The sequence below is a fragment of the Ursus arctos genome, unplaced genomic scaffold, assembly GCF_023065955.2.
Source record: "Ursus arctos isolate Adak ecotype North America unplaced genomic scaffold, UrsArc2.0 scaffold_13, whole genome shotgun sequence".
Taxonomy (NCBI): domain Eukaryota; kingdom Metazoa; phylum Chordata; class Mammalia; order Carnivora; family Ursidae; genus Ursus; species Ursus arctos.
The window spans coordinates 26,912,632-26,931,121 of NW_026622797.1; the positions used below are offsets into that span (position 1 = coordinate 26,912,632).

General features: G+C 42.4%; 1 protein-coding gene across 1 annotated transcript in view; it reads left to right on the forward strand.

Moving 5' to 3' along the window:
- The first annotated feature begins 3,786 nt into the window (after positions 1-3,786).
- Positions 3,787-18,490, forward strand: part of MAP3K5 (mitogen-activated protein kinase kinase kinase 5) — a 190,631-nt gene continuing 175,927 nt past the window's right edge. Inside the window, exon 1 of the mRNA XM_026504878.4 lies at positions 3,787-4,694. Within this exon, the coding sequence (XP_026360663.1) occupies positions 4,271-4,694 (424 nt within the window). The 5' untranslated portion in view covers positions 3,787-4,270. The remainder of the gene's footprint in view (positions 4,695-18,490) is intronic.

Sequence of the window (18,490 nt, forward strand, 5' to 3'; positions counted from 1 at the left end):
ATATTTGTAGAAATAATTCACGGTCCAGGATGATGTTATCTTCCTCTGGAGTGACTTTTGTTTGTTGAATGTTGAGATTACCTTAAACCAATTTCAGGGTTTGAGACTTTTTTCCTGGGTTACTGGGACACCTGGGGACAGGGTACTGTCCATGTAAGAGTCATTTTACTTTTATTTTACTCCTAGTTTTTTGAGTACATCATCCTTGCTTTTGTCCTTCCAGGTGTTGTCAAAAATGTAGTTTGGCCTTTCGGCTGCCTAATTCAGACTCTCAAAATCTGTCAGGCCCAAAGCAGCCCCAACCGTGAAAACACCCTCCAGATCCCTGGCCTCTCTTCCAAAATCTGCCCAGGTAGTTCCTCATTATCTCATTAGTGCTTTAATGCCTTTATTTTAAATTTTGAAGTTGGTCCAGCATTCTTAGGCTCATTCAGTGAGAAGGAATTACCTAATCTGTCATAAGCAGAAGCAAAAATCTCTCCCTTGTATTTCTCTAGCTCGTCATTAGGAAAATTCTTTACAATACCTGTAGGTGTTCTTGAAGGTGACCCAAGTATTTCTAAGTGGAAGAGGAATAGACTCAGAGAGAACATGATTCTGACCAGTAGACTTCCGTTTTGCTGCCATGCCCTTTAAAAGTGTAAAGAGGTCATAGAATCTTTATGATATTATACTTCTATCATTCACTGACTGTGATTAAATTCTTGTCAAAGGCTTCTAGGGAAGCCTGCTATTTATGATAGGATCTGAGCAATATGTTACCGATTTCCTTAGGTTCCTTCTTTCCTTGATGCAGAATACTAAGTTACGACCTTACAGTGAATTACATAATACCCTTAATTCCTCATAATTTATTAAGGTAATATAACCAGAAAGTATTCCATCTGATTTATATTATATCAGATTCCTCTGAAATGCTTTCACTGAATTAATATTTAAGATTATGTTCTTGGCGTCTAAAAATATTAAATATAAATCTGAAGAACATATATAATTTTTTACAAATCCATATTCAATTCTATTGTATTGCTTAATGTACTCTATATCAGATTCTATAATAAAGTCTATAATAAAGTCTTTATAGAATTCCATGCCAGGACAAGACTTGACTCCTCATATGAATATATGCATATTCATATACATTCATATGAATATATGAATATTGTACTCTTATGTATTTTCTTTTTATTTTGGCAGCCAAAACACACAGAGCTAAATTTAGAAATAATTAAATTATTAATTCATCCCAGGTGCTTGCTACTTCTTTAGTGGCTTCCTTATTGATTTCTGATAATTTGAAATCATATTTACATTATTACATACAAAACATTATGTTATTTTATCTGTAGCCTTAAACACTTTATGGAATTAAAAGTATATTGTATTCCCATTTATCTTATCTGAGGATACAAAGGAAGGCAAACTTACCACTTAAAACAAAAGCTAGCTAGCTAGGAGATGCTTGTCCATTTCAGGCTTCAAATTCACCATTTTGCCTTTTCAAGAACAAATCTTACTCCAAATAGACAATGATTTTTCCCCATTCACCACTACCATATTAGATGTCCTTTTGGATTGGAAAATGTGCTCCTTCTTTACAGACAAATTGCAAAAGCACAACTTCTAAGTAATCCAATTAGAAAAAGGTTTTCATTCCTCCAGGACACCCTGAACCAGGCTTGGCAAGCTAAGAGCAAGCTGGGTCTCAGTATCCCACCTGTCCTCTCTGCTTCCACACAGGCCCCACATCTGAATTGTAAGCTGAACCATCTGAATTTAGGCATATTTGAATGTTGTCAGCTATAAAAATGGAAATTTCATATGGTTCAATCTAATACATGGCATGTAAGTTTAATTAGCTAAACCACGCCATTTAGGCGGTGAGAGAGCCTTAGCACCAACTAGAAGCCGTCATATCATTGCACTGGGGGTTTGGGTGATCTTTAAAGTCATTACATCAATTCAAAGTGAAACAAAGCAAAGTAAACAAAAATAAAAATTGCATGTATGAAAAATGGCTCTGAAAAGATCTGGAAGGGGTCAAAGACTAAATGATCAAAAAGGTATGAGTTTTAGAAAATAGGTTTATGTATAATCTGAGATCTTATTTGTGTAGCAAAGTGCAATTTGAGAATTTAGGCATCTTAGTTTTCCGGACATGGGCCTAATGAATTTCCAGCACATATTGTTTAGGGCCAGGATGGGGTGGAGGATTATCTACTGCCATAGGAGTTTGTAGGTTTCACAAGTTGTTGGAAATAATTAAAGGTGTATATCTATAAGGAGCCTGTTAATATTTTGCTCCAGTATGATAGCTGATTCACTAAATATCTACTTTCCTAATGAGATCAAGTCCTAAAGTGGGTGGAGATCATATAGAGCTCAGTTGATATATAATTCCCTTGCTATAAATTTACTTCTATCATTTTACAAACCTTTAGAAAAAGCTAATGTCACTTGCTTCGTTGAGGTTATGGTTGTATAGCTGCTAGGTGTTTTTCCTCACTATTGTTTCCTTCCTTCTTTTAACTCTACTACTCAACTGTTTTATCCTTCCTTTTCTTCTAAACTTGAATTTGCATTAATAATTTGCATTATTCTACTTTATTCACAGAACTCATTAATCTCGGTTCCCATCTCCGGGATGGGAAGTCCAAAGCAGTTACTTTATTTCGCTGCAATTTTCACAGGTTTTTCCAACAATTAGAGCATTTTGCAGAAGTTCTGTGAGAACTTACACATGTTTTCGCTCCCCAAAGAAGTAGATCTCTTCCTTTTCATCGCTCTTAAGCAATCCAGGTATCCTCCCCCCTCCCCCGCCGTGGTGCAATTTAAAAAAATAGAATGTCACTGAATTTCCTCCTTTCATCTGCGGAGTGGAGTATAGACCCATTATTCTGTCTCCAGAAAGCATATGGCGCGTGGAGGGGGTGGAGGACTTTATAAGAACCTAAATAAGAATGCTAAGTCGTTCAGAAGTTGGAATTAATCAATTTACTCATTAATGTTAACGTAACCACTGGAATTTTTTAAATGGAAAGTAGCAGAGGCCGACCTGATGAATTATGCCAGCCACTCCCGGAGCGCCACTGTGGGGAATCGATCGCCATCCAGTTTAGGCCCTGGGTGCGAGGTGCTAGTGGAAATCCTCCCGCTTGGCGCAACGCGGGCCTCCCGGTCTGCGCCCGAGCATCGACGCCGCTCTGTACCAGACGGCGCGCAGGGCAAGCCCGGCAGGCGCCGGAGGGGGGCGCCCTGGCCGCGGGAACCGCTGCAAAAGCCTCCCGGATAGCTCCCAAGCCCCGAGCGTTCTCAAGAGAGACTTTTTTTTTTTTTTTTTTCGCCAAGCTGCCGTCGCCTGCGCTCCGGGCTTTGGCTGACTCCGGGTCTTCTTAGGTGGGAGCCCGGTGGGTGACGGCGGAGAACCCCGGCCCCGCGCCGCGCTCGGGGCCCGGCCGAGGTCCGTGAGCCGCGGCGCGGCCGGTTTCGTCCCGGCCGGAGCTTCCCAGCAGGGCCCTCCCCCGGGGTGGGCCCTGACTCTCGGGGCCGCGAAGAGTGGGCGGCAGAAGCCGGTGGCCCCCAGCGCGAGCGGTTGCGAGAAGCGGCGAGACTCCAGCGGCGAGGCTGGCGCTGGGACGAAGCGGCCGCGGCGCGCTCGGGCGAGAAACGAGGCCAAGGGAGGAGGAGGAGGAAATAGAGCAGATGAAGGGGAGCTGCCGCCGAGGAGGGAGGCGGGTCTTTTCGGCTGCGGCTGCTGCTGTTCCGGGACGCAGCCTGAGGAGCCTGCCCGCCGGAGAGGTGCTGGCCAGGTAGCTCCCCACCCAGCGGACACCCTCCCCGACCTCTCCCAGCGCCCGGCACGGAAGGAGCCGGGGCCGCGCTCCGGGTGGCCAGGGCGCACCGCACCCCGAGCGCGGCGCCCTTGAGCTGCACGGCGGCGCAGGTTTGCGAGCAGACTTGTCTGCGGGCCAAGAGAAGGAAGCGCTGTCCCTTCCCGCTCAACCTGGCGTCCCCACCCCTTGTACTCTACACCCTGCCTCGGACGAGCGGCGCGGCCACGGAGGCGCCGAGGAGGGGCGAGCCGCCGCCGGGCAGCGGCGTCCCTTCGGGGGAGAGGGCGCCGGAGAGGAGGCGGCGGCGCGGCGCGGAGGGCGCAACGCGCGATGGCAGCTGCTTAGCCCGGCGCGCGCGGAGCAGCCCGGAGCTGTGGCTGGCCAGACGGTGCGGCTGGGCTGGGGACCCCGCCGCCGCCGTAGCCCGGCCGGGAGAGATGAGCGCCGAAGCGGGCGAGGGCATCACTTTCTCGGTGCCACCCTTCGCGGAGGGCGGCAGCTGCCGGAGAGGAGGAGCGGCGGTGGCGGCCGAGGACGAGGAGAGCCAGCTACCGCCGCCGCCGCCGGGCAGCTTCTGGAACGTGGAGACTGCCGCCGCCCCTGGCACCGGTTGTGCCGCTGCTACCTCTGGGAGCAGCGCCACCCGGTGCCGGGGCAACTCTAGTAGCGGAGGCGGCCGACGGACCACGGTGGCATATGTGATCAACGAAGCAAGCCAGGGGCAGCTGGTGGTGGCAGAGAGCGAGGCCCTGCAGAGCCTGCGGGAGGCGTGCGAGACGGTGGGCGCCACCCTGGAGACCCTGCATTTTGGTAAACTGGACTTTGGGGAAACCACGGTGCTGGACCGCTTTTACAATGCAGGTGCGTGTGCAACCCCTTCCCTATCCTCCACGGTCACGGGCCACGTTTTCCCTGGCCGCCGCAGGGCGGGGGAATGTTTTTCTCGGCAGCAAGCGTGCTTCCTACTTATTTACTTCTTGCCCCACCTTAGGGGCAGCGAGCGGCGCTGCGTGACTGCTCCTGGCGCTCGCTGCTCCTGGGAAAGTGGGTGCTGGTGCAAGATCCTATGTGTATCTGTGCTAGACTGACTCGTACCCACCGGCCCGCGCTGGAGCCATGGGCCCGTGTGGTCCTCATAAAGAACTTTTCAGCGCTTCAGCAGTGTGAGATAGTGCCCCAAACAGCCTTTGTCCATTTGGTGTCTTGGTTTCTCTTCTGTTAGGTTTGGCCCATATTTTCCTTCTGTATAACCTGTGACTGTTTTAGACGACTCTCTCATTTTTTTCTCTGTGTAGTTTTGGGAGTACAGGAACCACGCAGCCCGCTGCTCGCAGAGTAGATCTATACGAATTTGCATGCTGTGTCGTGATCTTCCCAAGTCATTTTACTTGAACATGTTTAATGGCTTGGATGTCCTAGCCTTGCCATTTTGAACTTCCAACTAATTACCTCCAGAAGCAATAACCTTGTCGCTTGCACTAGACTTATGTGGTATCTCTGTAAGGATTTTGGTGGGAGAACCAGGGTCTGTTTTTTATTACCCCATATATCGTGATAGGCTGGAAAGTACATAATTTAACATTGTTTAAAATGCTATTTGCTCTTTTAATAACTAAGATTATTTTGGCTATTTAAAGTGATTGCCAGCATAATCCATAAAAATGTATCTTTTCAACCTATCACAGATTTCAGAAAGTGTCATTGCAGTGCTAGTGACTGATGCAATTAGCTCTCTGTTCGCCAATGTTAGGAATAATAACATGCTATTGAAATTAACCTTTAGTACCCTGTACAACCAAATATGAGAATATGTACATATTTATTTTTGTCAGTGTGGGTGGAAATTTTAATTTAATGGTCGTTTCAAACAATAAGGTTCTTGCATTTGTGATCATATAAAAGGTTTTATATTCCAGTCTTGCTTTCAGTTCTGATTCTCTTCAGTCTCTTCAAAACACCTGAAGTAGGCTTATGTCAGCTTTGGAATTCAGCCAAAGCTGAATATTTTAAGAACAAGAAGAACTTCATGTTAAAGAAGCCAGACTAAATAAACTAGGGCTTTCTGGGTGCTGGTATTTTTTACAGTCTTGGTCTTCATAACTGAATATGAGTATGATATATTACAGCTTAGTTTTTTGTGTGGCTTGCTATAAAAATTGCATAAACGTAACTTTTCTAAAAATTATAGCACTCTTATTTTTGGATTATAATTTGGAAGAAGCTTCAAAGAACTGAAAGATATGTGAGGAAAGCACTCAAGCAAATACTGAGCCTATTTTTATTGCTCTGATAGATTCCGTATTTTTTATAGGACTCTATTAAAAAAAAAACTTAAACCCTAAGCTAATTTGAAAGAAAGTTTCCTAAAAAGGCTCACTTACTGTTTATTCTTCACATAACTGTCTGTGGGAAAGGGAGAGAGGAAGATGACAAGGGAACTGACATTTGAACTGTATCTTTAATCCCCCAAACAAGCCTGTGATGGAAGTACTTAACTCTTCTTAGATGAGAAACCCAAGGGCTCCACAACTGGCCTGGACTTATAGGTAGTAACTGGTCGATGCAGGGTTCCGCTCCAGGTGGCTGACCCTAAAAGGTCATCTTTGCCCTTGCTTCCTCCATTCAGCGGGGCTGATTGACTCTGAGTCCAGGGAAGCTCTCTATCTTGGAATCATGTGAGGAGAGCTGGCAGGGGCCTCGTGAGCCATTCAGGTGCAGCGTGGAATAGTGGGGAGCACGCTCTGGGAAGACCTGTGTTTCAGAGCCAGCTCTGTTCCATCGACTGCTTCATCCAACCCGAGCAGTCCCCAGTTTAGCCCCTGCTTATGCGCGTGATGTGAACTCTGAGCCCTGTCATTCAGCATGAAGATATGACCGAGTGAAGGTGGTATGAGTTTTGTCCAGATCCTTTGTTTTTTTCCACTGAAGGCTCCTGAGTTTGAAGGCAGTAGAACTTTCTTTTTCCTAATTTCTGAGAGAGCGCTTACTCCTCCTCCACCAGGGATAGATTTTTCTGGGAAGGGCCAGATGGTAAATATTTTAGACTTTGCAGGAGGTCCCTCTCACAGCTCGTCAACTCTGCAGTTGTTAGGACAGCAGCCACAAAAGTCCCTAAACAAGGGGCTTTGGCTGTATTCCAATAAAACTTTATTCATGGACACTGAAATTTGCATTTCAAATTCTTCCGAATATTTTTCAACCTTTTAAAAATTTAGAAGACCATGCTTAGCTTGCAAGATGTACAAAAACAGGCCTGGCGAGACTTTTGGCCCCTGGGCCATGCTGTCTTTTGTTCTGCATTTGCTCCTTCCACAGGGAGGTTGAATCACTATGATACACTGGGAAGAATATTGTCCCACAAGTTAGAGCTGAGTTTTCACCCTGGCTCTGCTCTGAACCAGGTCATTGTGAGCAAAGTCCATCATCTCTTCCAAAGGCCTATAAACTTGACCAGGGGCTGAAGTGGAGGGTGAAACTGAACTAAATTTCTAAGTCTCCCTCATTTAATCCTGTGAGTTTGCAAAGGTAGGGCAGCATGGTATGCTGGGACAGAGCATCAGAATAAGAGTGTCAAGATCTGGATTCTTCTGGTCGTTGGTTCTTGTCTAATTTGGAGCAAGTCATTTCAAATCTCAGAAGAGAGAGAAAGGTTGGAATAATTGGTCTCTGAAATTCTCTCCAGCTCTCAAATTCTGTACTTTAAAATTACATGAGTACAAAATGAATTATTTCCTTCCCTAGAGGTGAATGAACTGCTTTTTTATCTCATGTTCTTGGCCCCTCAAAGAGTTCGGGGTTAGTAGGTAGGGCACATATAAAGCCTGGCTGAGGTGTGGCCTCCATGAAGGTCCATACAGAATGCCTGGGATCCTCGGAAACAGATTCTAGAATCAGACTGGGGGTAGGATGGGTTCAGAGGTGACAGCTGAACTGGGGTGGACAGGTGAGCAAGGACTACTTGGAATAGCTCAGTTTATTGGAATGCACAAGAACTTAAAGCTTGGTTCCATTTTTACCAGCTTCCCCTGTGTGTCCTGGAGCCTTTTTAAAGAATAGATTGCAGTTAAAGGTCTTCCCTGTTTGATTATTGTTTAACTGTAATCTAGTTTGTTCTTTGACTACACTTGTCACTCTCTCATTTCTGTTCTGAGAGGAAACTAATGTTCTATCAAAGCTTTTGTGAAAATGCATCATGTTTACATGTGTAAGACTATCGCTCAGAGATGGCAAATGGCAAGCTAACAACATGCTTTCCCAGCCCCTTGTGTTGTAGGCAGTAAATTTGTACAAATGCAAAGAAATGTCATTGATACAGACATTAGTGATACGGAGCTGCTCCGTTCAGGTAGACAGATCCAACTGGCAGCGTCTTAGAAAAACACAGCTCTTTATGATGAACATCTAGGTTTATCGTCCTCCCCTCCCCCCCGCATTTTACTTATAAGGAAACTGAACCGTAAAGAGATTATGTTCATTCATTCAGGTGAAATGACTTAAGGTCGCTGCTTGGAACCAGGAGTATACTTTTCTTCAGAAGCAGCATTATAGATAGATGATGGTGAGATCCTGAGACTAGCCTGTGAGAAGCCTTGTTAACTCCGGGTACTTGAAGTACGGAAGCCCCTCACCACTTTAAACATTCAGGAACGTTGTGTTCCTAAGACCGAAAACGGGGGCTTTGAACATGTCTCTCCTTATGTTCGAATCCCTAACTTCTGCTTTCATCTAGTTTCTGGTAACATCTGGCCAGATGTAGGAGCATCACTTTGGGTGGGTGAGGATGACAGGAGGTGATGTGAGGTAAGGGACACAGGAAGGACGGGAAGGCTGCAGGGGGAAGCAGGAGGCTGGGCAGGGGAGAGGAAGGGTGCTTGGTGATGCTCAGTGCTGGGTACTGGGTGATGCCCAGTGCTCAGTACTTCATGATGTTCAGTGCTCAGTACTTGGTGACTGGACCTGGAGGAAGTGATGCTGGCTGGGGATCCATTGACACTTTCACCTCTTTCAGCATTCTCCCCTCCTAACTTTCTGTTTATGACCCTCCACTTCCTGTTGATGTAAGAGCCAGGGACATTGCTTTGCTCAAGGCCACTTCACTCTTGGTGGGCACGGGATTAGATGGGCTGCCTGCTTCCCCTACCCTCCCAGCCATGACATGCACCGGGCTCTTTCTCCAAGCCAGGCCCCCTGCAGATCGCAGCCTGGTCCTCAGCCCTTCACACCGTAGCAAGAGTGGGTAACAGGAAGGAAACACATAGTGGTTGAAATGGTAAGAATTTAGCTTTTATCATCTCATCTCTGTTATGTTCCTGCTTTGCTTGGGCTTGGGATGAAAGGCACCTACGTAGGCCTTGTCACTGGAGAGCATCTGAGCTTTCTTTGGTTCCACTGACTCCCAGCATAGCTCCTTGGGACTTCCAATCTTATTTGATAAAAGGCAAAACAAACACAGCCTTTGTCTCCTGTCTATCCCAGACTGACAAGTTCTTGAACGTTTTCCAGCCCACTTCTGTGTTTTCTGCTTTTAAATCCAGGGAAGCTTTTGTATATATTGTCTCATATACTTTGAAGGAGAGGGTGAAGTCCGTATTTCTTAAATAGTGGTTCCTATGGACCAGTTAAAAAAAAAAAGGAAGACTGACATGTGTTTGTCAACCTTTCATTTTTCCAAATAAGGATGCTGAATAGAGAAAGAGAACTCAACAACCAGCCACCTCCTGCCATGATCTCTTAAAAAGAAAAGCCATTTTTACATTCAGTAGGGAAGGCATAACATTGGAATAAAGAATAGCTCTTTGTATATAGTAAATATACGGGAAAACTTTGTCTTATTCTGTTATCCCTTTTCACTAAGGATGAGTGAAAACTTTATCTTACCGATCAACAGAGCAATGGAGCAATGTGTTGAGAACCTCTGATGTAAACCACTTTGTAGTCCCTTCATATCTTTCATTGCTACTTCTTTGCACAATTAACCTTAGCAAAATTATCCAAAGAGTAAACAGAGACAAACTCAAGGAAAAACACTGATTAAGAAGGTATTTAGAAAAATCCCAATGGTGTCTCACACATGGTTGTTCTCTGGGCCTTTAACTTTTTGCTGGCACACCATTGGGGCCGTTGCCGCCTACCCCTGTAAATGCAGAGCACTGGGCTTCCTCTTGGGGTTGGTTTGTTTGTTTGTTTTGATAACTGGCCAATCGAAGCAAAATTATAATTTTCCAAAAAGAGCTTTACTAGAAAATTGGAAAAAAGTAAAACTTAAAAGAAAATTCCAAAGCATACAAATAAATTTGTTTTTAGAGCACCCACTTCTTACCCCAGATTGTCAACTGCAGATTGTCATGACTGCCCCGCTTTCCAGATTCTTGGGATCCTGATTTCTTTAATCAACTTGGTCACCTCTGGTCAGCTTGCGACATCCATCAGTTGGTAGTTCGAGTGGGTTCCACCTCCTGGCGAAGCCTAATTGTAAGTGCACACTTGTGGCCTTGGCTGGTGCCAGCCTTCTGGGAGCTTTCTGCTACAGGTCAGTTCCCCTCTGGTGGCTACAGGGACTGTCCCCTGCTTCCTGTTTCAGAGGCCTTGTTAGAGACCCATTCAGTTCCTGTTTCTGGTTTGCAGGATGAAATTGGTTCACAGCTTCTTTATGGAGCAATGGGGGATTAACAAGTGTAAAGCCCAATGAAGGTGCAGATCTCCACCAACAGGTACCAGCTGTGTCTGATTTCCAAGCAGTTGCCCCAAATGGTCTCTTCAGACACCACCCCGCTCTGCGTGGGGCAAGATGAAAGTTGAGAATGTGGTAAATGAGGCGGGGTGGGCAGTGTTGCAGGAACCAACAGCTCTGTGGATTGCGGGAAGAAACCCAGAACCCACAACCTTGAGAAGGGTGCGTCTTGAAAACAGCCTCACCGTCCCATAATTTGGATATAGGTAAGTGAGGAAAACTGGCTGTATTTAAGAAAGATACCATTATTTTCAGGGAGCAAAATTAAATTAGCTAACTTTATTAGCGGCATATAAACACAAAAGAGGAAAGCAAAGCAAAATTATAAATTAAAAAAAATCCACTGGTGATTCTAATACATTGGTTTCCTTAGTTGCTTTAATATATTAGCTTTTCTCTCTGGCTAGAGATGTCGGTTAAAGAAACTGATCAAAAGATGTGCCAGATCATTGGAGGAGGAAGGGTTTGAGACAAGGCTGATTTTTAAGGTCTTACCTAATTATTCCAAAAAAATTTTTAAGTGAGTACTTGCTTCTTATGTGAGTTTTATTTTGTAGTGGTTTTTTTTTTTTTTTCTAAAAGAAAACAAAAACTAAGACATACATAATCTAGGCTACATCTTGGTAATTTTCTTAGGGGAGACAGAAAGGAGGAGAGAACATTTAAATGTTAACAGCATCTTCTACTGAAAATCACAGCCGAGCAGAACTGTGTAACTTAAATGCCACAGGTTGCACAAGGAACAGTAAACATTCCATTACAAGCAAACATTTTCTATTATAGTAGGTAATCAACAATGAGGAAAGCAGTTGCCTTTGGTATATGAATCATACAGGAAGTTATATTCCTTTGTATAGCAAGTCTCTTAAAATGGTTGTGACCAATTATATCAGTATTCTCCAACACTTTTAGTTGCTTCTAAGAGCTCTTAAGAAAGATGGGGAAGGGCTACCCTAGTGAATGTCCATGAACTTCAGGCCATGTGTTCATTGACTCCAAATCATGTCAAACCAAGTATCTGCCTAAGCCAAAGAATTCATTCTCCTTTAAAAATCTTGGTTACCCCTATTTCTTATGTAAAAATCATCCCGGGAGAAGGAGTCAACACAGACTATTGTATGTCAAGTACTTCTTCGTGTCACATTTAATTTTTCTAATATGTTGATTGTGACAAATATCAGCTGATAGCCAAGGCAGCCAACAGAAGCAGGGTGATTCCTCATGCACAGGGGCCATGGAGAGGGTCTGTGATTTGGCCAGAATCAATCATGTGGTTAAGTAGGAGTCAATCTCAGGTCTTCTGACTTCCAAATTGAGGTGGTTTTTCCACTGTGCCACACTTTTCTCCTGCAGTGGAGAGCTGATTTCCAAACACATTTGCTATCGAAGAGTATCTGTGCTAACATCTTGGTCCATGGTGGTAGGATTATTAGAGTCATGGGAGTGAGATGTACCCCCTGGACTCCTCTTGCTAACAAATTTCAGTAACTTCTTGTTAATAATCGTGTAACATAAGCCATCAGAAAGCTGCCTTTGACATTTCTTTATCAGTGCCAAAGAGGGAACTTACAGCCTGGGCCGAGTCCTGGTTGCCAGTCGCTTGGGCTGGAACTATCAACTGGGCTTCCTCCAGGTAAATGTTAGGCTCTTTTCTGGACATGGTTCGTCAGAGGGACTTGCCAAGTGTAGACCAAAACAAGCCTTTCTCTCGAGGGAACCCGAGCGCTGGATTTACAACATAGCCTGGGGAGAGTTTCTTTCCCTGGTTCCCTGAGAAATTCGGCCTCCTGAGTCTGAGTCACTTTCCTCTAATGTTAGAGCAGATATTCTCAGTAATTCAATTCCATGAACATTTATCAGTTGCCTTTAATGTGCCTCTTACTATGATGGATGTGCTGAAGAATCACGGAAGAGAAGCAGGCACAAGTCTGCAGGAGAACAGAAGCTTATCACGTGTATTAGTTTCCGTGGGAAAAAGATGGTAAGGAAGAAGTCAGGAGGAGCCACCTGTACTCCCGCTCTTTCCCGCCCAAATGGTTCTTTCTAAAAATACTTCTGTACCTTGTTATCTGGCTTTTCATTTGTATCCTTTATAATAAACCTGTAATAGTAAGTAAAAAAAATACTTCTAAAAATGAAGCTATGAAACATTTCAGTCATAAAGAAAGTACATAAATAGTTTACGACACTCATTCACTCACTACCTAAATACAGTAGCTGTTAAACATTTTGACATGTGTTTCACTTCTCTGTCCCTCTTTAGAGAAATAAATCGGTCTGGACAAAACTAAAAGCCCCTTTCTACCACAACAATTTCCCTTCCTGGGAAAAATGCTTCCTTTATCAGAAGCGCTAAATTGTAATTTTCAAAAATCTGAAATCAGAGCTTTCAGCAAATATATGTCTGATATTTAATTAACCCATTATTTAATGAGAAAACCAGTAAGATATTAGATCTTTTTAAGATCTAATCAGTTAAGGGAGAATTTGAAGAGCAGATTTTAGACACACATACAGTCAGGAATGCTGAAATGAATTTGCTGATAGATATGACACTGACTAATGTTCTGGAAGGCAAATCTGTGAGTGTGAATGTTGGAGTCATGTTTTCTACGGGATGGAAATCAGTTGTATGTCTACCGAACAATAACCACTTGTATTGCTGGGGACAAGAATTATATGCGTTGCTATTGGTTCTGTGCAATGTAATGTTTATCCCAATAGCCTTGTAAAATGGACTTATGCCTCGCAGGACAAATCAGAGGTGCACATCTTTTTAAAATCAGTTAGTGCAGACAGGATGTGCTGCACAAAGCCAGTCCCTCACTGAAAGGATACCCTGTATTCTCTTTTACCCATTTCCAAATCTTCTACAATCTCTTCACAGAAGGCTGGTCGTTCTTGGCAGGCTCTATGCCTGTGGTTTCCTCAAGTACCCTTACCCAACCTGATTTAGAGGGGTCTGTTGTTTTCTTTTCTCAGCTGCTCTGCTGTCTGAAACAGTGAGTGCCCTGAGAAAGTCCCCGAATCCCCCTTTTAAAGCAGGGCTCCTAATCATAGTTGTTTCAAGTCAGGAAACATGTAAAAATTAGATATTAGGGTATTGGGCACCTAGGTTTGGGATGTGATAAGAGGTACAAACCCTGTGGCCAGAACCAAGTTGGAAATACACCAGTGTGATGTCTGCAGTGTCTGCAAATCCAGTTTCCTTCTTCTATTAGGAAATCACCATCATTACCCGTGGGAACTTCAGTAATCCAGACTGCTCCAGATAGGTTTAGTTTTTGGAGGACAGACAGTCCTTATAATATTTTAGAGGGCTGGCAAATGGCTGTAAAATTCCACATGCCAAATATCTTACTCTGGTCTTGTAATTTAAGTCGTCATACCCGAATGACATCATGCATTACCGTGTACTGGGTGCTGTGCCAATCACTACATCCCTGATCATTTCCCATCTCTATAACAGCTTTATGAGGCAAGTAGCATCAGGGGATCAATTTTATATATGGGGAAACTGAGACCCTGAAAGGATTATCAACTTACCCAGTGTCACATGCCACTAAGGGGCAGAGCCAAGTTTTGAACCTGAGACTGATTTCAGAGTCTATTCATTTATAACTCTGCTCTCCTGTCCCTCAGAAATAAACTATTTGAAAGCATTTAAATTATTATTAATCCCATGATTACAGTCTTCTCATCAGTAATCACTTAAAATCTGCAAGATTTCTTTCTAAGGTCTGCACAAAATTAGGTTAAAAGAATACAATTTCTGCCTTTTATGATCTTACAGTCTACCCACTGAATTCAACAATTTAATAAATAATTATTGGGAGCTTACCAGGTGCACAGTGGTGCTCTAAGTGGTAAATAAGTGAAAAATCCAAGTGGATATTTTTGAGGACTTCATAATGTGGGTGATTTCATTGAACAGTAATGTTCAATGAACTAGAGAACAATGTTTATTTACTAAAATTCGTGTGGGAATGCATTGAAAATAAAAATCTTACACCATTATAAACTGTGAGTTAGGTTCCCTACTTTATTTTGATATGAAATCGGTATCATACTGAAAATTATTTAAGTAAATTCCCAGATTTTATTAAACACCTTAAAGATCTTTTATAAATATTGATCAAATCTCATTAAATTGAATTCTAAGGGAGTATTAGAATTCTATAATGAAGAAGAATTTTTTTATACTGACTCTTATGGAAGCGAGCTGACTTATCACCTGAGACTTGGAGCCTTTTTTCTTATATGTTGTTTTTCCAGTAGTGGAATTTGATCTTTATTTAAATTCTCCTTGTATTAGTCTTTTCATTTTGTGAAAAAAATGTAGTCTGTTTTAAGTAATTGAAATATGCCAAAAGCATAATTTCAGCTTCATATTCTTTAGGCCTATAGTTGATAATAAAATTGTATTACTTGCTTGTTGATGATGCCTGGCATATATGGTGCTTGGTTGACAGAAAATAGTCAACCTGAATGCCAAGTTATTGAATGGCTGGGCCAGAATGAGAAAAACAAACAAAATTCATTTAGATGATAAAAGGAGATCTGTATTGGGTACACTGTTGATGCAGAACTCTATCTGTATTACGGTATACATACAAAATGACTAAGGTTGAAATCTGGGCTACCTTTGAAGGTCCTAAACAATATTTTTGAATTAATACTTTATGTACCATTTCTAATTATTTGCAAGTCGCATTCATACAGTTGATAATATGCTAGTTCTACCAAGACAACAATTCCAAGATTTTTAGGAATTGGGTCTTGGGAATCTAGTTTTGGTTGATTGAGTGAAAATTCAGCTATTTAGGACTGGGCAGTAGGATTTTAGTTTTTCAAAAGGAACTCCTGGACAGTTTCCCAGATACATTGGCCCAGTGCTTACTGTTTATATACAATCAGAGTTAAGAAAAGGTTTGTAGACAATCAATAGAGGTAGGGAGTCTAGCTTTAACACTTTATGTATACGCATGTGTGTATTATTAGTTGCAAAGCATGGTCGGGGTACAAGTTGCTTGGCTTGACCTCGTGAAATTAGAGAACAATGTGGTAGCTTACGCGTGAGTTATGACAAGAATAGTTGGCTTGACCTTCCTTGCCAAGCAACTTAGTGCTGCCAATATTTTATGTGCTTAAAGTACACTTGGCAGTTGGTAAATCTGAAATAAAATTGGAAAGGAAATGCTAGCTTAGACTTTTAACAAAACCTTCGACTCTTCCTTTATAAAATCAGTAGTGCAGAAAATTAATTTAATCATTGAATATGACACATGAGTGGGTTACCCAAGGACTGATACTGCTGTGTTTATTAGAATGTCAACCAGGAGATCTGCATTGTTTCCAAAGTCTGAAATTAAGGGTTGTCAGCATGGTGAAATCTTTGCATTAATTTATGCTTTTAACTTAACATTTAATTTCCAGGAATATTTTGTTGGTGTTTACTAGTCCGTTTAACATGTATTCAAATGAGTGGCATGGTGCTAAGTGTTAACTTGGATTAATTTGTGTCACACTGAGATACAAGTGACAAAAACTCATAAACATAGTATGTTCACGATGTTCACTTTTTAGGATTCTTTTGAAGAAATGAATTAGATGCAAAGATACATCAATTAAGAAGACAAATTGCGGGAGCATTTAAAAGCTGTTAACATATAAATATTCATCAGGGTTCCTTAATGACAGGGCTAGGGAACGGGTTTATGGGAAGTTTAAAAGTTCAGACAGGATCCTTCTGTTCTTGATTCTTTTGTTGAAGGCAACATTAAGGGAGGAAAAAGGCAGACAACTCCCAACAAGAATTTGTAAGTGACTGAGCTTAAGTAACCTTCCTGGAGTTTTATGACTATGTTTATAATCGTCATTACCTATGGCTCGTTTGTGCCCATTTATGAAATCTTTGAGAGGGCAAAACCTTGTCATCGTAAGAGTGACGCTCTTCTACTTCAGCCAAATCTCTTACACACTTAGAACTAGAATTAAGATAATGCTCTGTCTCCCTGATTTGCCTCCAGCGTTGACCCATGTTTTCACTGTTCGGTGAAATGTAAGTAAGTAATGGGAAAGCACAGCCTCACACTTTCCAAAGCTGCCTGGAGCTCAGAACTCTGCATTTTGTCAGATATTAGTAAAGAAGCAGGTTTCATCTTGTTGAATATATAGTGCAAAGTCTTCTTGATGGATAATCTTTTGATTATCCAGTCTCATAGCTCATTCTCATGATTTATTTCCATGTATTTTTAAACTGGGGAAGGCCAGGAAGGGCCAGACGCCATCCTCAGGTGGTTCCAGAAGCAAGAGAGTTGTTCACACAAAAGCTGTTGCCACTGTGTTGTGACCCTGTTTGGGAATTTTGAAGCAAAATTGTGCTGTGATATTTATATGTTGTCATGCCTTGGTTTTCTTAGACCACTGCTATGTAATAGACTTGGGCTTTCCTCTCAAAAATATATCATTAGATATATTGGAATAAGTTTGCAGAGGCAGATATATGAAGCAGCCATGATTTTTGTATTTTCAAATTCCACTTTTTTGTTGTTGTTGTTGTTCTCCTTGGTTTATTTCTCAGGGGAATAAGAACAGGTTACCTAAACAGACGGCTGTGCTGGAGGATAAGCCACACTTAATTTGAGAAGATTTTCTGAGAGCATTAAAGGAGAAATAGGCTATGATTGGAGAGTCCAAGGCCTTAATCTGCTTTCAGTTTTCGGTTACCTGATCTAAATGCTCGAAGCTCAATTTAAGATTTGGACTGGCTTAGAAGCTTCTGATGCTTTTATGGCTAGTCTATGAGAATTACCTTTTCAAGACTTGTAATTTCCCCTTTAGCAATAGAAGGAAGTATTGCCCAACTTCAAGGCCAAAATGTGTACCTGATATGTGGTCACTAGGGAAATTGCTTCCTGCATCCAGAATATTGCTTGGTTATTTATGAGTTTAAGCTTAACATTCTTATTCATTTAAGCTAAGAATAATCATGGAACTATTATCTTTCTATTTGTTATTCTCCCATTAAGATCTGCATAGATTTTTTTGTATGTTTACGTCAGTAGCGCCTATTATCTCCTAAAATAATCTCTTAAAAGCTATTAAATAAAACCCGATCTGCTTTAAGATGCAGCAGTATCCAATGCATACTTGATAAAAAAGGGTATTGCTCCATAAATCTTGCATCGTATGTGAAATGACTAAGAAGGAACAGCTGAAAAAGTCAAGTCCAATGTTGTAGGATAATGAGAAATCCTTCATTAAAAAGATCTGATGTAGAAGCAGTTCCAGGATTTTTCAGGGATTGTTAAAATGTAATTCCACATCTCTTTTCCTTGTCTGTCTTGTTTATCCTGTATCTCTAGTACCTAACATCGTCCTTGGCGCGTAATAGGCACTTGATACATATTGATGGGCTGAACTAAGGTAGATTGCACTTTCCCCTCCTGGTGTTTACTAATTGGTTTTGATGTCCGCCTTTTCTGCTTAAGTGTGAGTTAAGCTCCTAAATGGCAAAGATCACCTTTTATGGGTCCTGACATCCCCCAGCTCTGTATCTGTGCTTGACCGGTAGATGTGTGTTTGATCACACTTAATGCCACCATAGAACAGAATTCAGTGAAATCAGTTCTTCCCTTGGGGAACTCACAGTCTAGTGCAGGAGACCAGCCTATCACCATAGAGTAGGTTGTGCTGATCATGATACCGGAGGCTTATATGATGTGCTTCGAGAACACAAATGACAGGATTCTTCTGGGAGAGGAAGGGAGTGTGGAAGAGGCTGGCCAAGGCTTTGGACAGGAGGTGACATTTGAATCAGGTCTGAAGGGAACCGTGAAACCACTTATTATGTGCCAGGCATTTTAAATTACAGGAGAAAGTAAGTCTTCCCCTAAGAAAGAGGTAGAACAAAAAGAGAGCCTAT